The sequence below is a fragment of the Lynx canadensis genome, chromosome A1 (genome assembly GCF_007474595.2).
Source record: "Lynx canadensis isolate LIC74 chromosome A1, mLynCan4.pri.v2, whole genome shotgun sequence".
NCBI classification, from domain to species: Eukaryota; Metazoa; Chordata; class Mammalia; order Carnivora; family Felidae; genus Lynx; species Lynx canadensis.
In genome coordinates this window covers 88,071,574-88,093,117 of record NC_044303.2, presented here as the reverse complement: position 1 = coordinate 88,093,117, position 21,544 = coordinate 88,071,574, and the positions used below count along the sequence as shown (strand labels likewise).

Genomic DNA, 21,544 nt, shown 5'->3' with positions numbered 1-21,544 from the left:
GTCCCGAGCTTTGCGCTGGGCTGCTGCCTGCGGGCCTCGGTTCTCCTTTTTGTCTTCAGGACATCTTCTTCTGTTTAAGGGAAAGGGGCTCTTCAGGTTCTGTGCCCTCGCCCGCCCCTGTCCCGCCTCCATCCCGCTACCTCCCTACACGCTTCCCTGCTGCTCGCCTGCCTCTCCACTCCCCCCTGCCCTGTAGCCCCCTCAACCCTGCCCTGGTCCCCCGCCCCCACGCTCCAGCCTCCCACTCCGAGCCCCTTAACCTGCCCCCCTTCCTGCCCTCCCCCGCAGCTCACCGCTGCTCCATCCCCACGCTCTGCCCCCTCCCCCCTCCTCTGTCTCCTCGGAGCTCTCTTCCCTGCCGCGCGGCTGCAAGCATCCCGCCGCCCCAGCACCTCTCACGCGCCTCCTCCCCGCAGAGCCCGCCGTGCCCTTCAAGAGGCGACTTCAGGACCTGGAGGTGCGGGAGAAGGAGTCGGCCACGTTCCAGTGCGAGGTGCAGCTGCCGTCCACGGAGGCCGCGTGGTACAAGGAGGACACGCGTCTGTGGGCCAGCGCCAAGTACGGCATCGAGGAGGCGGGCACTGAGCGCAGGCTCACGGTGCGCAACGTCTCGGCCGACGACGACGCCGTCTACATCTGCGAGACCACGGAGGGCAGCCGCACGGTGGCAGAGCTCGCGGTGCAAGGTGGGAGGGGTCGGGCGGGAAAGGGGTAGGGTCCTACGGGGGGGGGGGCAGGGGTCATGTGGGGGTGAGGGCAGGGGTCCTGCGGGTGGCAGCATGGGTTGGGGGGGTAGGGGTCCTGCGGGTGGCAGCGCCATGCTGGTGGTGAGGCCTTGCAGGAGGTGGGCAGCGATCAGAAGGGGCTGGGCAGGGGTCCTGCGGGATGCGGACAGGGGTCCTGTGGGGGGGGTGGTGCAGGGGCCGGAAGGGGCAGGGAAGGGGTCCTGGGGGGGCAGGGGTCATGCGGGATGGGGCAGGGGTCCTGCGGTGGTGGGGGTAGGGTCCTCTGGGGGGAGCAGGGGTCATGTGAGGGTGAGGGCAGGGGTCCTATGGGAGGTCAGGGGTCACGTGGGGGGGAGGGCAAGGGTCCTGCGGCTGGTGGGGCCATGCAGGTGGAGGGGTCATGTGGAGGGTGGGGCCTTGCAAGGAGTGGGCAAGGATGGGAAGGGGCAGGGCAGGGGTCCTGGGGGATGGGGACAGGGGTCCTGGGGGGGCAGGTGTCTTGCAGGGGCACTGGGGGCATCATGCAGGGGGCGTGGGGCCATGTGGGGGGTGGGGGGATGGTGTCTTGCGGGGGTGGACAGGGGCCCAGAAGGTGTGCTGGAAGGAGGCTGGGGCAGGGGTCCTATCTGACCAGCCTCTCACCCTGACCACCACAGGAAACCTCATTCGGAAGCTCCCGAGGAAGACCGCGGTGCGCGTGGGTGACACGGCCATGTTTTGTGTGGAGCTGGCCAGGCCCGAGGGCCCTGTCCACTGGCTGAGGAACCAGGAGGAGATGGTGGCCGGGGGCCGTGTGGCCATCACCACAGAAGGCATGTGCCACACGCTGACCATCTCCCAGTGCAGCCTGGAGGACGTGGGCGAGGTGACCTTCACTGCTGGTGACTGCCGGACGTCCACCCAGTTCTTCGTGTCTGGTAAGGGCCTGGGGAGTGCCCTTGGATGGACAGTGCCCTTTGCCTCCTTCGTCCATGGGGCCCTGCTGTGCTCTCCAGCCTGCTGCACGGAGGGCTTTGGGGGACTGAACCAATGGGTCATAGCTTCAGTTTCCTGGGGCCCCTGGTTTGTTTGTGCCCTTCTTCACCGTGATTACCCCAGGTGACTGTGAGGTAGCAGTCCTGGTGGCCTCCCCACTCTATGAACCAAATTAGAAGGTAGGGATTGTTGTGGCTGGCATGGGGTGGGTGTGGGATTTCAGGTGTAGGTGTGTCCTCTTTCTGTGACCTTTGGTATCCCATTTGTAGATTGGGTGGTAGGTCCCTCCCCCTACCCACACCCATTGGTCAGCCCTTGGTTGGGGTAGGAATGTGTCCCTGCACACAGGTCTGAGCACCCTCAGAGTGGTCACTGCACCTGCTTTGGTCACTGGTTAGCCTAAGACCTGCAGAAACGGATAAGCCTGGTCCCCAGGCCACGTGCACAGTTTGAGTGGCCTGAAGCCGGAGCACTCTTCCCACTGCAACCAAAGAAATGGCCACAGGGCTGGGACAGGGGTGGCGGGCCCACGCCCTCCCTGGGCCCAGTGTCCCCTTGTGCCATGGCCATTCCCAGATCATGAAAGTAGCTCCCCCAGCAGGGTGGGGTTCTGTGACACCTTGAAGAGCTGAGCTTGGACCCAGGGCTTTGGGAGGGAACTGCCAGTCAGTGATATTGACTGTGCTCTCTCCAGCACCTAGGAGGCCGCCCCTGCATGCCCCTGAGGCCCCTGTGGTAAAGGGAAGGACAGAGTGTTCCGTCACCCTTGCCTGGTCCCCACCACCCCATGGGGACCGCCCTGTTCCCATCGACGGTTATCTGGTGGAAAAGAAGCGGCTTGGCGCCTACACCTGGAGCCGGTGCCATGAGGCAGAGTTGGTGGCTGAACGTGAGCTGACTGTGGCCAGCATGGCTGAGGAGGGGGACTTCCAGTTCCGGGTATCAGCTGTGAACAGCTTTGGTCAGAGCCCCTACCTGGAGTTTCCAGGGACTGTCCACCTGGGTAAGTGAGGAAGGCTCCTGGAGCCTGTCCCGAGGGCTTCCTGGGGGAGGGGGAACTTGGGCTCTGGAGGGGGAGCAGAGGAGGGCAGAGGCCGGCCCCTTCCTAAGGCCCTCACTCTGCAGCCCCCCAGCTGGCTGTGAAGACTCCTCTGAAGGCGGTGGAGGCGGTGGAGGGTGGCGAGGTGACCTTCTCGGTGGACCTCACTCTGGCCTCTGCTGGAGAGTGGTTCCTGGATGGCCAGGCCCTAAAGGCCAGCAGTGTGTATGTGATCCGTCACGAAGGCACGCAGCATGCCCTCACCATCCGCTCCGTGTCCGCCAGCCTGCATGGCGCTGAGCTCAAGTTCGTGGCCAACGGAATTGAGAACAGCATCCGTATGGAGGTCCGAGGTAGGGGGACCCCAGCTGTGACCCCCCCAGGCCTCTTCCCTAGGGGCAGGGTGGGCTCCCAGGTGGTCTCCTGGATGTGGCAGGCAGGGGAGGGGCGTGTGGCTGTGACCCCCCCAGGCATCTTCCCTAGGGCCAGGTGGGCTCTGGGTGGTCTCCTGGATGAGGTGGGCAGGACAGAGGAGGGGGGTGTGAGGCAGCTTGCCCAGGGCTGGGAGCGGCCTCGGCCTCAGCGTGAGTGGAGGAGGAGCTGCAGGACCTCACTTCTGCATCTGTCTGCTCCCCTCTCTCTCTGCAATCTTGTCTCTTCCTCTTTTTTTCTGTCTGTTCTCCCATACCCCACCCCCACTGTGTCTACTCTTTACTGTCTCATTCTCTTGCCCATACATCCTCTCTGTCCGCTTTCTCTGTCCACTCTCCTCTGCCCCCTCCCCATCCCTGTCCATCTCCTCTGTCCCCCTCCTCTGTCCCCTCCCCCTCCATGTCCATTTCCTCTGTCCACTCTCCACTGTCCCCTCCCCCTCCCTGTCCCCGTCCGTCCCTCTGTCTGCCTCCTCTGTCCACCCCCTCCCTCTGCCCCCTCCCCTCTGCCCCCTCTCCCTCTGTCCACCTCCTCTGTCCCCTCCCCAATGTCCCCTCCCTTTGTCCATCCCCTATGTCCCCTCCCCATCTGTCCACCCCCTCCCTCTGCCTCCTCTCCCTCTGCTCCTTCCCCTTCTGCCCCCTTCCCCTTTGCCCCCCCCCCCCTCCACCCCTCTGTCTACATCCCCTGTGTCCACCTGTGTGGCCCCACACAGCCCCAGGGCTGGCCGCCAAGCGTCCAGTGGCAGCTGTGAGGGAAGTGCTGGCCCGGCTGCATGAGGAGGCACAGCTCTTGGCAGAGCTCTCAGACCAGGCTGCGGCGGTGACATGGCTGAAGGACGGCCACGTGCTGCCCCTGGGCCCCAAATACGAGGTCCAGGCGAGTGCCGGACAGCGGGCACTGCTGGTGCGGGATGTGGTGCGAGACGATGCTGGCCTGTACGAGTGTGTCAGCCGTGGGGGCCGCATTGCCTACCAGCTGTTGGTGCAAGGTGATGTCCTCTGTGTGTGTGTGTGTCCACGTCCTCGCCTGCCCACCATCACCATGGTCACGGCCACACGTTATGTTCCCAGCTCTGGACAGGCTCTAGGGGGTCTGGGCAGTGGGAGCCCCTGTCCTCTGTCCTTGTGGGAGGGTGGGGGACTTAGTTGATCTTGGGGAGCGGGAGTCTGGGAAACTGGCTCCAGTGACGCTACGGTGTGAGAGGTGGACAGCCTGTGAGAGGGTGGGGAGGGTCTTCCTAAGAGCAGGTGGTGCGTGAGTGGTTAGAGGTCAGCATCCCAGGCCAGTCCTGCCTCTGAATGGGACCTGGTCAGTGAGGCCCTGGAGCTCTGGGCGTCTCCATCTGCTGTCTGAGTGGGTGGATGTGTGGCCAGGGCTCTGCTGGCCCCCTGACCTGCCCATGTGCCCTTGCAGGGCTCACTCCCTTTCTGCACAAGGACACAGCTGGTGGCTTGGTGGATGCCGTGGCCGGGGGCCCAGCCCACTTTGAATGTGAGACTTCTGAGGCCCAGGTTTGTGTGCGCTGGTACAAGGATGGCACGGAGCTCAGCCGCTCCAGCCAGCGCTTCCTGCAGGAGGACGTGGGAACGTGGCACCGGCTGGTGGCAGCCTCGGTCACCAAGCAGGATGAGGGCACCTACTCATGCCGTGTGGGCGAGGACTCCGTGGACTTCCAGCTGCGTGTCAGTGGTGAGCTGCAGCCTCCAGGACTTGGAGGGTAGGAAGCAGGTCCGGCTGCATCAAGCACTTGTGAGGCCAAGCTGCCCAGCCCTTCCTTTTTTCCAAGAATGCTTGTGGGGGTGCAGTTGCTTCCAGAATTGGGGAAAGAAAGTGCCCACAGAACTAACGTTTAGATGAGAGAGGAGTGTGGGTATGGAGAATAAAAGATAAGAAATTTGCAGCCCTTTTTCTCTTTTCAAGGATGAAAAAGTGAGGCTGGCAAGACCCAAAAGGTGCCAGAAGCCACCTCGGCAGGTTAAATTGGGATCTTGATGGACGAGGCTCTGGCTCTTTCTAGAACCTATTGGTGCATCTTGGTGGATTCTCAGGATCTGGCTTTGCCTGAGTCCTGGCTCTTAGTAGGGTCTTGGCCACTGCCCCCCATGCCTCCCTCCATCTGTCCCCAGGCACCAGCCAGGGTGCCCATCATGCTGCTTAGAGGGGTCAGGGCACAAGCCCCACCCTGTGCCTGAGGAGGGTCCCACTGGCAGCACCTGACATGAAGGATTCCCAAGGTGGCCTGGAGTCTACAGCGTGTCTGTGCTTTGGCTCCAGGTCTTGGGAAACCTCACCTAACTAGGACCTCTGACCACCTGTCCCTCCCTGTCCTTAGAGCCCTCGGCCGTGTTTGCCAAGGGGCAGCTGGCACGCAGTGAGGTGCAGGCCAAGGTGGGGGCCAGCGCCATGCTGAGCTGCGAGGTGGCCCAGGACAAGACGGAGGTGACATGGTACAAGGGCGGGAAGAAGCTGAGTGCCAGCTCCAGAGTGCACATGGAGGCCACGGGCTGCAGCAGAAGGCTGGTGGTGCAGCAGGCGGGGAAGGTGGACGCCGGGGAGTACAGCTGCGAGGCCAGGGGAGAGAAGGTCTCCTTCCGCCTGGACATGACAGGTCAGTTGATGAGGCAGATGTATGACCATATCCTAGGAACAGGCCTGGAGGAAGTATATAGGTGGGGACTGGGGCAGTGATCTGCAGCTTGGTCAGGGCCTGTATCAGTCAGTTATCTGGTGCCATGTAAGAAGTACCCCCAAACTTTGGAGACGGTTGGTTCTGTGGTTAGGAACTCGGGCAGGGCTCAGTGAGACCGTTCATTTCTGCTGGGACAGGAAGATCCAGCCTGGCTTCATCCATGCATCTGAGGTCCTAGTAGGGTTGGTTTCAGTGGATGCATCTGTCTGGGACAGCAAGCCTCTCTCTCCTTGTGATGCTGGCGAGGCTCACTCTTGTGTCTGGGATCCCTTTCTTTCCTCATGATGCCTCACCCCAGGGCCCATTTCTCCCTGTGGAGAGCCGGCTCCTTCCCCTCAGGGCATAGCAGAGCTACAGGGCTCGTTAATGTCTGTGGTCAGAGTATGACCTCTGTCACTTTGTATGGTGGAAAGACAGGCATAAGGCCAGTCTGGTTTCAAGGCGGGGGAGAAGTAGACCCCATCATTGAGGGGTGTGGACGCAGGGAGGCTTGGGTTATCAGGGACCACTTCTAACAGTCTATCACAGGGACATCCCGGGGACACAGTTTCTGTCTGTCTCTAATTCTCTGCCTTCCTGAACGCAAGATAAGGATCTTTCTAATGCTTGTTGCCTCATGGTCACAAGATGGCTTCCACAGCCCTGGCCATCACATTCAAGGTGGGAAGAACATGCAAGGGGTGTTTTTTTATTCCTTTTTTGTCTGCTGTGGTTTCAAACACTCTGATGGCCACACCCCCCTGCAGATAGCCTGGAAAAATGTGCCCCTGGCCCTACTGCCTCAGCAGTGGGACGTCGAGGGTGGAGGAGGTGGGCCAGTGGTTACATGGCTGGCCTGTGTGTGTGCTGGGACTGCCCTGTCCCACGGGGTGGCTGCACGCTGAGATTGGACACCCTGTTCAAGGCAAGCAGTGCAGGGATCAGAGTGTAGATAGGGTCAGATCTAACCTCTGTTGGGTGACTGGGGCAACTTGTCAGTGTTGTGTGTCCCTGAAACTCACCTGTGCCCCCGGACCTCAGAACGTGGCCTAATGTGGACATGGGGTCTTTGCAGAGGTGATCAAGGTTGAGGTGGATCTTGAGGTGAGAGCATCCTGGATCAGGGTGGGTCCTTATGAGATGAGGGAGGGGGATTTGAGATGGCCACATGGAGACAGAGGCAGAGATTGGGGATATGGCCACAGCCATGAGCCCAGAATGCCTGGGGCCCTGGCAGCTGGGAGAGGCAGGAGGGAGCGCAGCCCTATGGCACCTTCACCTGTCTCCTGGCCTCCAGACCTGGGAAAGAACAAAGCCTGCTGTCCTAGGCCCCCCATTTGTGGTCATTTGATCCTGCCACCTGTGACTCAGTTTCGTTTTCTGCAAAGTAGTAACAGAGCTTCTAAGACTTTGCTGAGAGACTCTGTCCATAAGACCATCCCTGGTGCTCTGTGAGAAGCACAGGACTCCCGTCCAGACACTGTGAAATCTGGCCTCTGAACCAAGGTTCTGGGGGTGAGGTAGGGAAGAGAGGGGACAACAGCTTGCTTGGTGGGGCTGAGGTCCAGGCAGGAGGGTCCTGGCATCAGGTCCTGGAGGATAAGCCCAAGTGTATCAGGCGGGTAGCGCTCAGGGAGTGAGTGTATGTCAGGGTGCCCGGAAAGTTCTGGAAGGCAGCTGGTGGTGTGTTGAGGCTTGGGATAGGAGGCTGAACAGGAACTGGTGCCAGGTAATTGAGTAAAATGCCATAAAGTCTACCCTTGTACAGCATACAATTCTGTGGTTTTAGTACATTCACAAGGTTGTGTGATCGACTGCACCACCACCTAGTTCTAGAACATTGTCATAACGCCGTGACATGCTAAACCCACCATCACCCTGTGTTTACCCTGCCCCATGGACTCACGAATCCACTTTCTGCCTCTGTGGGTTTGCCTGTTGTGGACACTTTATTTAAATGGAGTCATACAGCATGTAGACTCTTAAGTCTGGCTCTTTCCATCGAGCACCATGTTTCCAAGGTCCATCCATGCTGTACCATCAGTGTTTAATTCTCTTATGGCCAGTAACATTTCCACCATGTGGATTGCGTCCCACATTTCGTCTATCTTTTTATCAGCTAATGCATATCATGGTTGACCCCAGTGTTTGGCTGTTACCAACAGCGCTGCTAGAACATTCTTACATGGGTGAACATATATTTTCAGTTCTCTTGGGGTTGCTTGGTCATAAGTAATTTTATGCTTAACTCCCTGGAGGACCATTCTCCACAGTGGCTGCCCCCTTTTACATTCCCACCAACAGTGTGCAAAGGTCTTTCTCCACATCCTTGCCAGTGCTCATTATTTTTGTTTTATCTATTTGTATTTTGCTTCTAGCCACACTAGGGGGCATGAGGAGGTATCTCATTGTGGTCTTGTTTTGAATTTTCCAGATGATGCATGATGTTGAGCATCTTTTTATGCACATGTTGGTCATGTGCATGTCTTCTTTGGAGAAATGTCTATTCAGGTCTTCTGCCTTATTTTTAAATTCTGTTATCTTTTTATTGTTGCATTGTAAGAGTTCCTTACATATTCTGGATACTAGATCCTTATCAGATAAAAGATTTTCAAATATTTTCTGCCATTCACTTTGTTGAGAGTGTCCCTTGATGCACAAAAGTTTTTTAATTGTGATGAAATACAATGTACCCTCTTTTGTTGCTTGTATGTTTGGTGTCCTAAGAAACCAGTGCCTGATCCAAGGTCACACCAGTTGACACCTGTTTTCTTCGAAGAGTTGTCTCGTTTTTGCTCTTACATTTAGGTCTTTGATTCATTTTGAGTTAGTTTTTCTATATGGTGTGATATAGGGATCCAGCTTCATTATCTGCATATGGGGATTCAGTTATTCCAGCACTGTATGTTGAACAGACATTTCCCCCAGTGAGTTTTCTTGGTACATTTGTCAAATATCAGTTGATATTGGGGCATCTGGGTGGCTCAGTTGGTTGAGCATTGGACTTGGGCTCAGGTCATGATCTCACAGCTCATGCGTTTGAGCCCCGCATCGGGCTCTGTGCTGACAGTGTGGAGCCCACTTTAGATCCTCTGTCTCCCTCTCTCTGCCTTTCCTCCACTACGTGTGCATGCGTGCTCTCTCTTTCCCTCTTTCTCACAAAAATAAACACTAAAAAAAAATCATCTGACCGTCAATGTTGGGATTTACTTCTGGATTCTCAATTCTGTTCTATTGATACATAGAACTGTCTGTTCTATGTCAGTACCACAGTTTAGATCACTGTAGCTTTGTGGTGGGTTTTGAAATTGGCAAGTGTGAGTCCTACAACTTTGTTCATTTTTCTTTTTTAAGATTTTTTTGAGTATTTGAGGTCTCTGCATTTCCACTTGAATTTTAAGATCAGCTTTCAAATTTTGCAAAAATGGCAGCTGGTATTTTGATTATTATAGTACTGAATGTGTAGATCAATTTGAGTATTGCTGTTTTAACAACATTAATCTTCCGATCCATAAATACAGGCTACCTGTCTATTTTTCAAGCTTTTTAATTTTTTTCCAAAATTTTATAGTTTTCAAGGTAAAAGACTTGTGGAGTTTGTTGCCATGCATTCATTTTTCTTGATGCTTCTTTAAATGGAATTGTTTTCTTAATTTCACTTTCAGATGGTTTGTTGCTAATACACAGAAACAGAACTAACTTTTGTATATTGGCGTTGAGTCCTACAACCTTGCTGAACTGGTTTACTCACCTATTAATTCTTTCATGGATTCCTAAGGATATTTAAAAAAATTTTTTAATGTTTATTCATTTTTGAGAAACAGAGAGAGACAGAGCATGAGCAGGGAAGGGGCAGAGAGAGAAGGAGACACAGAATATGAAGCAGGCTCCAGGCTCTGAGCTGTCAGCACAGAGCCTGACACGGGGCTCGAACTCATGGACCATGAGATCATGACCTGAGCCGGAGTCAGACGCTCAACTGACTGAGCTACCCAGGCGCCCCTAAGGATATTTTTTTTAGATACAAAAAGGTGTCACCTGCATGTACAGATAGTTTTACTTCTTTATTTACAGTCTAGATGCCTTTCATTTTGTTGTTGATTATTGATTGAACCTCTTTACTTTTTGTAGGTCTGTTCAGGTTTTCTATTTCTTCTGGGGTCAGTTTTGATAATTTGTGTATTTCTGTGAGTTTGTCCATTTTGTCTGGGCTGTCCAATTTGTTGGCATACAATTGTTCATGGTATTCTCTTACCATGCTTTTAATTTCTCTAAGATCTGTACTGATGTCCCCACATTTATTTCTGTTTTAATAATTTGAGACTTCAAACTTTCTGGGTCAGTCTAACTAAAGGTTTGTCAATTTTGTGGATTTTTTAAAATGCCCTTTGTTCTTTCTATTGCTTTTTTATTCTCTATTTCATTTGTCTCCACTCCAGTCTTTATTTCCTTCCTTCTTCTAACTTGGGGTTTTGCTTACTCTTTATAGGTTTGTTATAGTTTTATAGTTTTAAGCTTTATAGTTTTATAGTTTATAGTTTTTTTATAGTTTTATGGTTTTTTAGAGAGAGAATGTGTGTGCATGTGAGGGGGGATGGGCAGAGGGAAAGAAAGAGAATCTTAAGCAGGTTCCACACTCAGTGTGGAGCTGGACATGGGGCTCAATCCCATATTCCTGAGATCATGACTGAAGCCGAAATCAAGAGTCAGACACTCAACCAACTGATCCACTCAGGTGCTCCATAGTTTCTTAAAGTGCGAAGTTAAGTTATTGATTTGTGCTCATCTGTTTTGACATAGACCTATAATATACAACTATCAGTACTACTTTCAGTGCACCTTAGTAGTCCTGAGGTGTTGTGTTTTCATTTCCATCTATCTCAAAATATTTTCTAATTTTCCTTATAATTTTTTAAGAGTGCATTGTTTAATTTTGACAGGCTTGTGAATTTTCCAGTTTTCCTTCTATTATTGATTTCTAGCTTCACTCCACTGTGGTTGGAAAAGACTGTTTGTATTATTTCAATCTTTTTACATTTATTGAGACTTGTTTCCTGGCCTCTCCCATGCTCTGTGCTTTAGTGAAGTGTGTTTCCTGTTGTGGTTGGGTGAAGAGTTCTGTAGATTCAGCTGGGTCTGCTGGTGTGCACTGCTGTTTATTTAGTGAGCTCCTGTCTGGCTGTATGTCCATTACTGAAAGTGGGGCATTGAATTATCCAACTATTATTGTACGACTGTCTGTTTCTCTCTTTAATCAGTTGGTTTTCACTTCGTGTAGTTTGGTCTCTCCTGTGAGTTGTGCTTATGTTCATAGTTATCAGATCTTCTTGACGAGTTGACCCTTTTATCAACTTATGATGTCCTTAATCAATACATTATTCAACCAATATATAGTGTTTTGTAATGGTTTGCCTTAAAGTCTGTTCAGCCTGACAACATAAAAACCATCTTGTCTGGTTGCTCTTTGTAAGGAGCATATCTTCACTTTAAAATTATTTGTTTCAAAAAAACCCTATTTGTGTCTTTGGATCTAAAGTGAGTCTCTTGTAGACAGCATATATTTTTTTAATCTGTTTTGCCAATCTCCACCTTTTAGTTGGAGAATTAAATCTATTAACAGTTAAATTAATATTTACAAGGAAGGCTTTCTACTATTTTTCTCTCTTTAAAATTTTTAAAAAATGTTTCTTTATTTTTGAGAGAGAGGGAGAGACAGAGTGTGAACAGGGGAGGGGCAGAGAGAGAGGGGGACACAGAATTTGAAGCAGACTCCAGGCTCTGAGCTGTCAGCACAGAGCTTGATGCAGGGCTTTAACTCATGCGCCATGAGATCATGACCTGAGCCAAAGCTGGACGCTCAACCGACTTAGCCACCCAAGCACCCTGTATTTTTCTCTTTTAATATGTCACATCTTTTTTGCTCCTTATTTTCTCTATTACTGGTTTTTACATTTAACTTATTTTTTTCTATTTTCATTTCCTTCTCACTTCTTTTTCTGTACTCAGAACTAAGTATATATATTTACTATATTTAATTTAACATGACTTTATATATATTATATATATTTATGTACAATATTTACTCTTTTGTCTGTCTATATACCTTCCTACCTACCTACCTACCTACCTACCTACCTGTCTAGTTTTTTCTTAGTGTCTACTGTCTACTCTTAGTGGTTTTGACAGTTAACATCTTAACTTTATAATAATCAAGTTTAAAATTATACCATCTTAGTTTAAATAAGAAATTGCTTCTTTACAGCTCTGTGTGCACACACAAAGGACAGCTTTATGTTGTTATCATCATAAATTATGTTTTCATATACCAAATTTAGTCAGTTAACTTTATGGTTTTATAATTATTGCTCATGCATTTGCATTTTTAGTCATCTGGGAAAAAAGAATAGTTAAAAACTAAAAATACTGGCTTTTATATTTACCAGTGTCCTTTACTGGTAAATATATTTACTCTTGTCCTTTATTTTTACATATGATTTTAAGTTACTGTCAGTGTTTTTTCATTTAAACCTGAAATGCCTATTTACCATTTCTTGCAGGGTAGTTATAATGCAACAAAATCCCGTGTTTGTTTGACTGGGAATGTATTAATTTCTCCTTCACTCTTAGGGATGGTTTTGTCAGAGATTAAGTTCTTGGTTGATAGTTTTTTTTTTTTTTTTCACTGAGAAGTTTAAACACATCACCCATTACCTTCTGACCTCTATGGTTTCTGAAGGGAAATACGCTGTCACTCTTAGTAGGAGTCCTTGTATGTGACAACTGGCTTTTCTCTTTCTGCTTTCAAGATTCTTTTTGTTTTTGGCTCTTGACAATTTTGATATAATCTCTCTCCATGTGGCTCTCCATTAGTTTGTCTTGCTTGGAGTTTGTTGAACTTCTTGGATGTTAATTTTAGAGATTTTTGATCATTTTTTTCTTAAACATCTCGGTGCCTCTTCCTCTTGCCCTCTCCCTATAAATATCCCCCATGTGCATATATTGCTCAATGGGCATCTAAGGCTCTGTTCATTTTTCTTCATTCTTATTTCTTTCTGCTCCTCAGACCGGATAATTTCAAGAGACCTATGTTCAACTGTGCTAATTTTTCCTTCTGTGTGCTCAAAGCAGATGCTGAATCCCTCTAGTGACTTTCCATTTCAGTTATACTTTTCAAATATAGAATTTCTATTTAGTTTTAGAAATATATCTTGTTATTGATATTCTCTACTTGGTGAGACATTTTCCTCAAACATTACTTTATTCTATGAGAAATGATTTCCTTCGGTTCTCTGAACATATTTTAAATAGATGACATAATGACTTTGACTGGTGAGATAGTATCTGGGTGTTCTCAGGGACAGTTCCTGTTGACTGCTTCCTTTCCTGTAACAGGCCATGCTTCTTTGCATGCCATGTCATTCTTTGTTGATAAGTGGAATGTTAAATAATATAGCATGGGAACTTGAGTTCAGATTCTCCAACCCCTCCCCCAGGTTGTTGTTGTTGCTTTTTGTTATTGTTGCTGTTGTGTGTCCAGTGACTTTTCTGAACGACTTCTGTGAAGTATGCATTTTTGTGCTGTGTGAACCACTGAAGTCTCTGATTGGTTAGTTTATTGGTCAGCTAATGGTTTTGTAGTGATTTCCTTAGATGCTAGTAACCAAGAGGTCTCCCAGTTCTTGCCAAGGGCCATTATGTTGTTACATGCATATGCCACTCAGCAAGGCAGTTTCTGAATTTACACTTGTCTTTACTTTATGCTTTACAGCCTCAAGGTTAGCCTGATGTGTGACTTTAGGGCCTACTCAAGTGTTTCCTGAGTATACATATATATATGTGGACTTCTAGATGCCCAGGGATGTGCCAGAGCTTTCCAAAGCCCTCTATGGACATCTCATTCTTCAGCTTTTCCTTGTAAGCTGATTAGTTAGCCTCTTCTCTGCCTGACTGTGACCCCACTTCGAGCAGCCATGATCAGTAGTGCGTGTGATTGTTTTCAACAAATGCCAATGGGGAAAAGGCTGTTTGCATGGGATAGCCTTCTGTTTAGGTTTGAATAATAAGGAAAGAAGGAATGAAGACAGACAGATAGACAGACAGACAGACAGACAGGCTTGTGAGTGGAGTTTTCCAGTGAACCACCAATAGGTCAAATAATGATAATTCCCTAGGAATGGGCTGTGAAAGAGCTCTTGTCTCATTCTACTCCCTCATGTGGGTTCCAAGTGCCAGTGTTCCCTGTGATTGTGGACTATTGGTTTTCCAGGCTACCTCAGAGTTAGGGAGGAGAGTATGAGGATTGGGTATGTTAAAACACCACAAATCTTGATGTTCTTACTGAGATTCAGCTGTTTTCCTTGAGTACATGCGTCCTAGATTGCTGCAAGCCTTCCGTTAATTTCCAGAACACTAAAAAAGTTGACTGCAACAATTTTGCAAGGTTTATGCAATTTTTAAAAAGTTATTTTGCCATTTTTGCTGACAGCTCTTTGAGTGATTTTAAAATATTTAACCAGCATTGTAATCCTGGGATTAAGGCTACTTGATTGTGGTTTGTTATTCTTTTTACCTGTTTCTGATTCAATGTGATGCTGTTTGGTTGAGTATTCTTATATTTATTTTCTTAAGGAATTCTGGCTTGTAGTATTCTTATACTGTCTTTGTCTGGTTTTGTCACCAGAGTAATGATGGCCTCACAAAATAGGTTGGAAAGAGTTATCTTCTCATCTGTTTTCTGTGAGAGATTGTGTAGAATCAATGTGATTTCTCTTCCTTCTTTTTTTAATTTTTTATTTTTTTTATTTTGAGAGAGAAAGAGAGAAAAAGAGAGAGAGAGAAAGGGCAAGTGGGGGAGAGACAGAGAGAGAGGGAGACACAGAATACGAAGCAGGCTCCGAACTGTCAGCACAGAGCCCGACACGGGGCTTGAACCCACGAACCGCGAGATCATGACCTGAGCCAAAGTCAGATGCTTAACCAACTGAGCCACACAGGCGCCCCTTCTCTTCCTTCTTTATTTTTGTTTTTTTTTTAGTTATTTCCCTGATAAAGTCAGTGAAGTCTTCCTAACCTAGAAATTTGTTTCTTTAGAAGATTTAAATTTTGAAAACATTTTATTTATAGTGATGAAACTGTTCAAGTTACCTATTTCCTCTTGGGCAAGTTTTAGTAGTTTGTGGTTTTTGAGGAATTGTTTTGTCTCATCAAATTTGTTTAATTTATGTGCATAGAGTTGCTTATAATGTTTTCTTATTATACTTTTAATGCCAGCAGGGTCTGGGAGATGTTCTGTTCCATTCCTGACATTGTTAGTTTAGGTCTTTTCTCTTTTTTCTTTACTAGTCTTGTTAGAGATTTATCAATTTTACTGATCTTTTCAAAGAACCAGATATGGTTTTCATTGATTTTCTCTATTTTTTCAATCTAACTGATTTCTGTTCTTATCTTTATTACTTTTCTTTCTGCTTGCTCTTGGTTTATTTGCTTCTAATTTCTTAAGGTGGAAGTATAGATTACTGATTGAATTTTTTCTTTTCTATTAAAAATATTTAATAGTGTTAAAATTTCACTAAGCATTGCTTTAAATTTATCCTACAAATTTTGATATGTTGATTTTCGTTGTTGTTCACTTTAAAATATTTACTAATTTCCTTTGAGACTTCTTTGACTTCTATATTTTTCAGAAGCATGCTCTTATCTTTCTGTTATTGACTTCCAGTCTAATTCCATTTTGGTCATACGTACATACATACATACTTTGTATTACTTCAATTTAAAAAATGTTTTAGAAATTTCTTTTCTGAACTACTATGGCCTATGTTGGTAAATGTTCCATGTATAGTTGAAGGGAAGGTATATTCTGTTGCTGTTGGGTGGAATGCCTTACAAATATGAGTTAGGTCATGCTGGTTGATGGTTTGATTCTTCTATACCCCTGATGATCTTCTGTCTACTAGTTCAATCAATTGTTGTGTGAAGAGTGTTGAAAACTTCAGCTGTACATGTGGGCTTTCTATTTTACTTTCAGTTCTGTCAGTTTTTACTTTGCATGTGTTGAAGCTCTGTTGTCAGGGGCTTACTCATTTAGTATTGTTATGCATTCTTTGTAAATGTAACTCTTTTATCTTTATAATATCTCTGGTAATTTTCTTGGCTCAAAGGTTTACTTTATTTTAATTTTAATATAATATTAATATAAATTAATTTTAATATAATATTAATATAAATATTCCAGTTTTGTTTTGATTACTGCTTGCACTGTGTATATTTTTAAAATTCTTTTATTTTTACCTACACATATTTGAAGTGGGTTTCTTGTAGCTAACATAAAGCTGGTACATTTTAAAAAATCAATTCTGACAATTTCTATCTTGTAATCAGTGTGTTTACACTATATCCATTTAATGAAATAATTGGTATGTTTCGGTCTACTATTTTATTATTTGCTTCTATTTTTTCTCTTTTTCCCTTTTTTTCACATTTCCTGCATTTTTGGGTCATTTGGCATGTTTTTAGTATTCCATTTTAATTTGTCTGTTGTGGTTCTATGTATATTTTTGTGTGGTCACCCTAGGGATTGTGTTAAACATATTCAACTCCTTAGAATCATTATTTTACTACTTCAATTGGGATGTAGAACTTTTATCAATTTGTAGGTCCTTTTACTCTCCCACCATTATGTTATTAGTTGTTTTATGCACTATGTCTACCATTGAAAACCTCATCAGACAATGTGGTAATTCTTGATTTCAATGATCAAATATATTCCAAAGATTTCAATGGAAGAAGAATAGTCTATTTTGTTTCACCAGTGTATTAGTCAACTCAGGCTTCCATAACAAAAGGCCACAGGGAAAGCCTGGGTGGTTCAGTCGCTTAAGGGTCTGGTTCTTGATATCAGGGTCATGAGTTCAAGTCCTGCATTGGGCTCTGTGCTGGGCTTGAAGCCTACTTAAAAATACACACACACACACACACACACACACGCACACACACACCACAGATTGTGTGGTGTATACAACATAAATTTATTTTCTCATAGTTCTGGAAGCTAGAAGCCCAAGATCAAGGTGCCAGCTTGGCCATGTACTGGTGAGGCCTCCTTTTCTGGCCTGGTTTCTGTGGGTTTATGGAGAGCAAGAGAGATCTCTGGTATCTCTCTCTTATAAAGGTGCCAGTCCTATTGTTTTAGGGTCTCACCCTTATGAACTCTTTTAACCATAATTAACTCCTTGAGGGTCCTAATGCCAAAATTGGGGGTTAGGACTTCAACAAATGGATCATGGGAGGGAAGACAGTTCATAGTCCATAACACCCAAATATTAACCATGTGTGTTGGTCTTCCTTAATTCCTGATGCTCTGAATCTTCCTACAATGTCATTTCCCTTAGTAATTCTTGTAGAGGCGATTGGCTGACAGTGAGTTTTCTTAACTTCCCTTCATACAGAATGTCTTTATTTTATCCTCATTCCTGAAGGATATTTTTGCTGGATACAGAATTCTGGGCTGATGGTTCTTTCTTTCAGCACTAATTTTCGATGAGAAAAATTCATGGTCACTCAAGCTGTTCCCCTACAAATCATGGGTTTGTATTCTCTGCCTGCTTTCAAGAGTCTTTGTCTTTTAATTTTCAGTGGCTCTGAAATAGTGTGTCTAGGTGTGGATTTCTTTGGATTTATTCTGTCTGAGATTTACTGGGCTCTCATAATCTGGTTAATGTCTTTTACCAAATTTGAAAAGGTTTGAACTACTGTTTCTTGAAAATATTTTTCTGACCTTTACTCCTCTCTTTCCAGGACTGATGAGATGAATTTCAGTCCTTTTGGTTTCATCCCATAGATCCCTGAGGCTCTATCTAAAAACTCCCTTTCTTGCTCTTGTTTAGATGGAATAATTTCCATTGATTTATCTTCAAGTTCAGTAAGTCTTCTGTTGTCTGGATTCTGCTACTGAGCCCATTCAGTGAGTTATTTCAATTATTTTATTTCCACACTTGTAAAAGGTCCATTTGTGTTTTTATATCTTGTTTTTCTTTGTTGAGAGTTTCTGTCTTTCCATTTCTTTCAAGAGTATTTGCTTTCATTTGTTGGAGCATTTTTGTAATAGTTGCTTGAAAATCTTTGTCAGATATTTCCAGCATCTGTGTCATTTTGACATTGGTATCTGTTAATAGTCCTCTCCTATGCATGTGAACTGAGAGCTTCCTGGTTTTTCAGGGGGCTGTTTTGGATGGCATCCCGTATATACTGAATGGTATGTTTTGAAACCCTGAGTCTTACATTTAATGAGGGATGTTGATCTTAGTAAAGCTGGAAATAGGCCTTGTTGAGTTCAGGCTATGGGTTCCTGCCAACTCCCCGTAGATTGTTTTCTTTACAGTGACTTTGCAGTGCCATTTGAATCTGTCCTGAATGTGCCCACCTAGTGGTAGGTGTGGCTCTGGACAGTGGCCTCTGCCCAGTTCAGAGTTCAAAATTTTTGGTTTGGTTTTTGGGGTCATATTCACTCAAATGTGACTCAATGGTGATCCCTGGCATTTCTGGACAACCACCTGTTCCAGATCTTCTGTCTTCTTTTTCAGTTCTTTAGTTGGGAAGCTGGAGCTCTAGGCATGTTATTGTGATACTTGCTTTTAATGGTCCCACCTGCACCAGTGTCCAGTGGCAGAATGATAGAAAAGAGGAAGATCAGTGTCCTCCTTCGGTTGCATAGGAATACTATATTCTATACCCTCAGTGTTCTAGGGGTCTCTAGTCTTCATGGGCTGGGGCATGAGAGCATGGAGAAAAAATGGGGTATCTTCCATTCTCTCTCAGCACTTGGGGTTCTCTTCCCTAAGTTTTGGGAGAGGGATGGGGACCTGCTTCTGGATGTTGAGCTGCCTTGAGTGCAGGCAAGGGGGGAAAGGTAGAGTCACTTCTGGTTTGGTGGACTTTGAATTCTGTTTTTTCTCCCCAATCTGCCTGCTGCTGCTTACTTGGAGAATCTTCAGATGGCTGCTCCATGGCTCTGTGGCTGCATTTGGTGACTGAAACAGGGAGGAGTGTTTATGCCCAGAACTGGAACCAAGTGCAGGTGTTTTTGTAAAAATATGGGTTTTAATTTTCTGTAACTATGTAGATGGACCCAAACTTTGGCATTTCTAGTGTGGGACAAATCCTAAGCATCCTTTCAGGGATATTTATAACTCATTCAGGTGAATTTTGAAGGCAAAACACTGTAGCTGGGGGCCTCATGGTGTGGGCTCAGCTGTGGGGTCAGAGTAATCATGGAGGGCTCCCACATGTGCTTCTTCCTGGGCACAGATAGTGGCAGGCCATCTCAAACACACACACATACACATGCATGCACATTTAAACACATACATGCTCATCCATACACACATGCATAGACATACATATACCCATGTACATAAACACATATACATGCTCACAACACACATACACACATGCATAGACATATATTCACATAAATTTCAATGCACATACACACTCACAAACATATATACACACAAACATACATACATGACACATATACACATACATACATGCATATTTTTAAAGTTTGTTTATTTTTGAGAGAGAGAGAGACAAAGTGGGGAAAGTGCAGAGAGAGAGGGAGACACAGAGTCCAAAAGCAGGCTCCAGGCTCTGAGCTGTCAGCACAGAGCCTGATGTGGGACTTGAACCCACAAACCATGAGATCATGACCTGAGCCGAGGTCAGATGCTTAACCAACTGAGCCACCCAGGCATCCTCATACATGCACATTTAAACACATACAACAACATACACACGTTTAAACACATGTACAAAGACATGCACAAACATATATGTGCACATACAACCGTACATGCATACCCCCACATATATACACGTAGACACACACACACACACACACACACACACACAGTGTGATCAGGAATGATTTCATGACATGCATATCAAAGAGACACAGTTTTCTTTAAGATTAGTCTGTGAGGACTCCTATGAAGTGAATGTCAGAAATAACAGAGACCTGGTGCAACCCCACCTTGGGGATGTAGCTGAGTCTGGGGCCACAAAATGAACAGGAGGTACCTCACTGTACAGTATGAAAGTTGTGTGTTCAGCTGGTTATGGATAAAGGTGACAGTTGGCTGTGTGGTTAGGTGTTCTCTGCTTTCACATGGTAGTGTTTGTGAGGACTCATCTGGTGGTAGCCTCACGGGTGGAGAAATGATAGAGAGACCATGATTCCAAAAGCAAAGCTGTTGGCTGGAGGGCAGATGTGGCAGAAGCTCAGGTGGGCATGGCATCCACAAGAAGCATGCAGACTCCACTTAACCCATCTGGTCCCCAAGGACATCTTACTGCAGAGGTTTTGCTTCTGGAGATGTCCAAGTCAAACAGAGGCTGTGGTTGAAGGGACAGAGAGGGATGATGAGTGCATGAATTCGTGCTCATGTGGGTGTGGGCTGAGAAGCAGGAGACATAGATGAATCTTAAACCCATGTGTGAATACATAGATCTAGGGGTCACCATATGAGACATGGCAGGCAGACAGGAGCATATTTGCTGGAAGAAGCAGGTGACATGCTAGCCTGGGATGTCCAGGGGTGGTCAGCTATCTGGGCATGGTACTCAGTTGACACTGGTCTGGGGTTGGAGATTCAGGATTTGTTGGCATGTTTGTGGTGGGAGGGACTGGGGGAAGAAGTGGCGTGGAAGGAGTGGATGATGATGGGACCTCCCCCTGGGACACTGGGGGACATGAGACCATGTAGGGAGGGGCTTGGGGTGGGAGGAGAACCAAAGAATATTGAGGCTGACCACAGCCCCTGCCAGTCACTGCATAGATTTTTGGATCATCATCACTGCCTTCCATCCAGACACCTGTCCTATGTGGTATCAGGTCACTGAGGACATGTAGGTGAAATTCAGCCACCTGGATGCCTTATCTTTTTCTCCATGAAAAATATATTTAAGGCATAAAAATAGAACCATTTTTACTTTGGCTATTTGAGTTTTAAAAAAATATTAGAAATCCAATTAAAAATCTTGTAACTCAAGGATAGTGCCCATTCTTGGTGATAGCATGTAAAGAATTCTCCCTGAAAATACCAATGCTTTGATGTGCAGGCCAAAAACCAAGAGTTCCACTGACTTCTGTTGAGAAAATAGGCATTCCTAAAGCAGAAAGTCCCTAGTGCATGAAATTGAATAATCTCATGTGGAAAGGTAGACTTATAAACACCCCATCTGGATTTGGGGTTCCAGCGGTACTGTGGACTTCTGTAATGTGAAAACTCTCCCATCATAGACATCTTAAAATGTGGGACAGAATGTAATAAAGTCAAGTTAAGTTAATATCTGGAGTGGCAAGACAAAAAAGGGACATTTCCAGGTGCTAGAAAGGAAGAGGCACTAAGAAACTAAAGCAATGGGTGATGAGTTGGTGCACAATTGCTGTGGGGGACTTTGGGTCCCAGGGATCTGCATCTGACTTACACCACCAGCTTGCAAATAGGCTGTGGGAGCAAAAAGGAAGTGCAACAGAAAACAGCATACAAGGATGGAAACGTTGTAAAACCACATCATTAAAGAAAAGATGGACCAATAAAGCAATATGCCTTGAGCTCAGGGAGATTATAGGGCACTTGTCTTTCTGCCTTGGCCCAGGTGGGTGGGTTACCTCATCACCGAGGCCACACTTAATACTAC

At 46.6% G+C, this 21,544-nt stretch overlaps 1 protein-coding gene across 33 annotated transcripts in view; it reads left to right on the top strand.

Annotated features, from left to right (window-relative positions):
• OBSCN (obscurin, cytoskeletal calmodulin and titin-interacting RhoGEF) overlaps nucleotides 1-21,544 on the top strand; it is a 156,058-nt gene that overhangs the window by 4,964 nt on the left and 129,550 nt on the right. For 31 of the 33 annotated variants that reach the window (XM_030315066.1, XM_030315285.1, XM_030315232.1 and 28 more), the window contains 7 exons: nucleotides 417-686; nucleotides 1,382-1,642; nucleotides 2,395-2,703; nucleotides 2,826-3,092; nucleotides 3,887-4,162; nucleotides 4,588-4,863; nucleotides 5,507-5,782. In XM_030315066.1, the coding sequence (XP_030170926.1) occupies nucleotides 417-686; nucleotides 1,382-1,642; nucleotides 2,395-2,703; nucleotides 2,826-3,092; nucleotides 3,887-4,162; nucleotides 4,588-4,863; nucleotides 5,507-5,782 (1,935 nt within the window). The remainder of the gene's footprint in view (nucleotides 1-416; nucleotides 687-1,381; nucleotides 1,643-2,394; nucleotides 2,704-2,825; nucleotides 3,093-3,886; nucleotides 4,163-4,587; nucleotides 4,864-5,506; nucleotides 5,783-21,544) is intronic. The other 2 variants (XM_030315170.1, XM_030315276.1) reach the window with 2 other exon arrangements.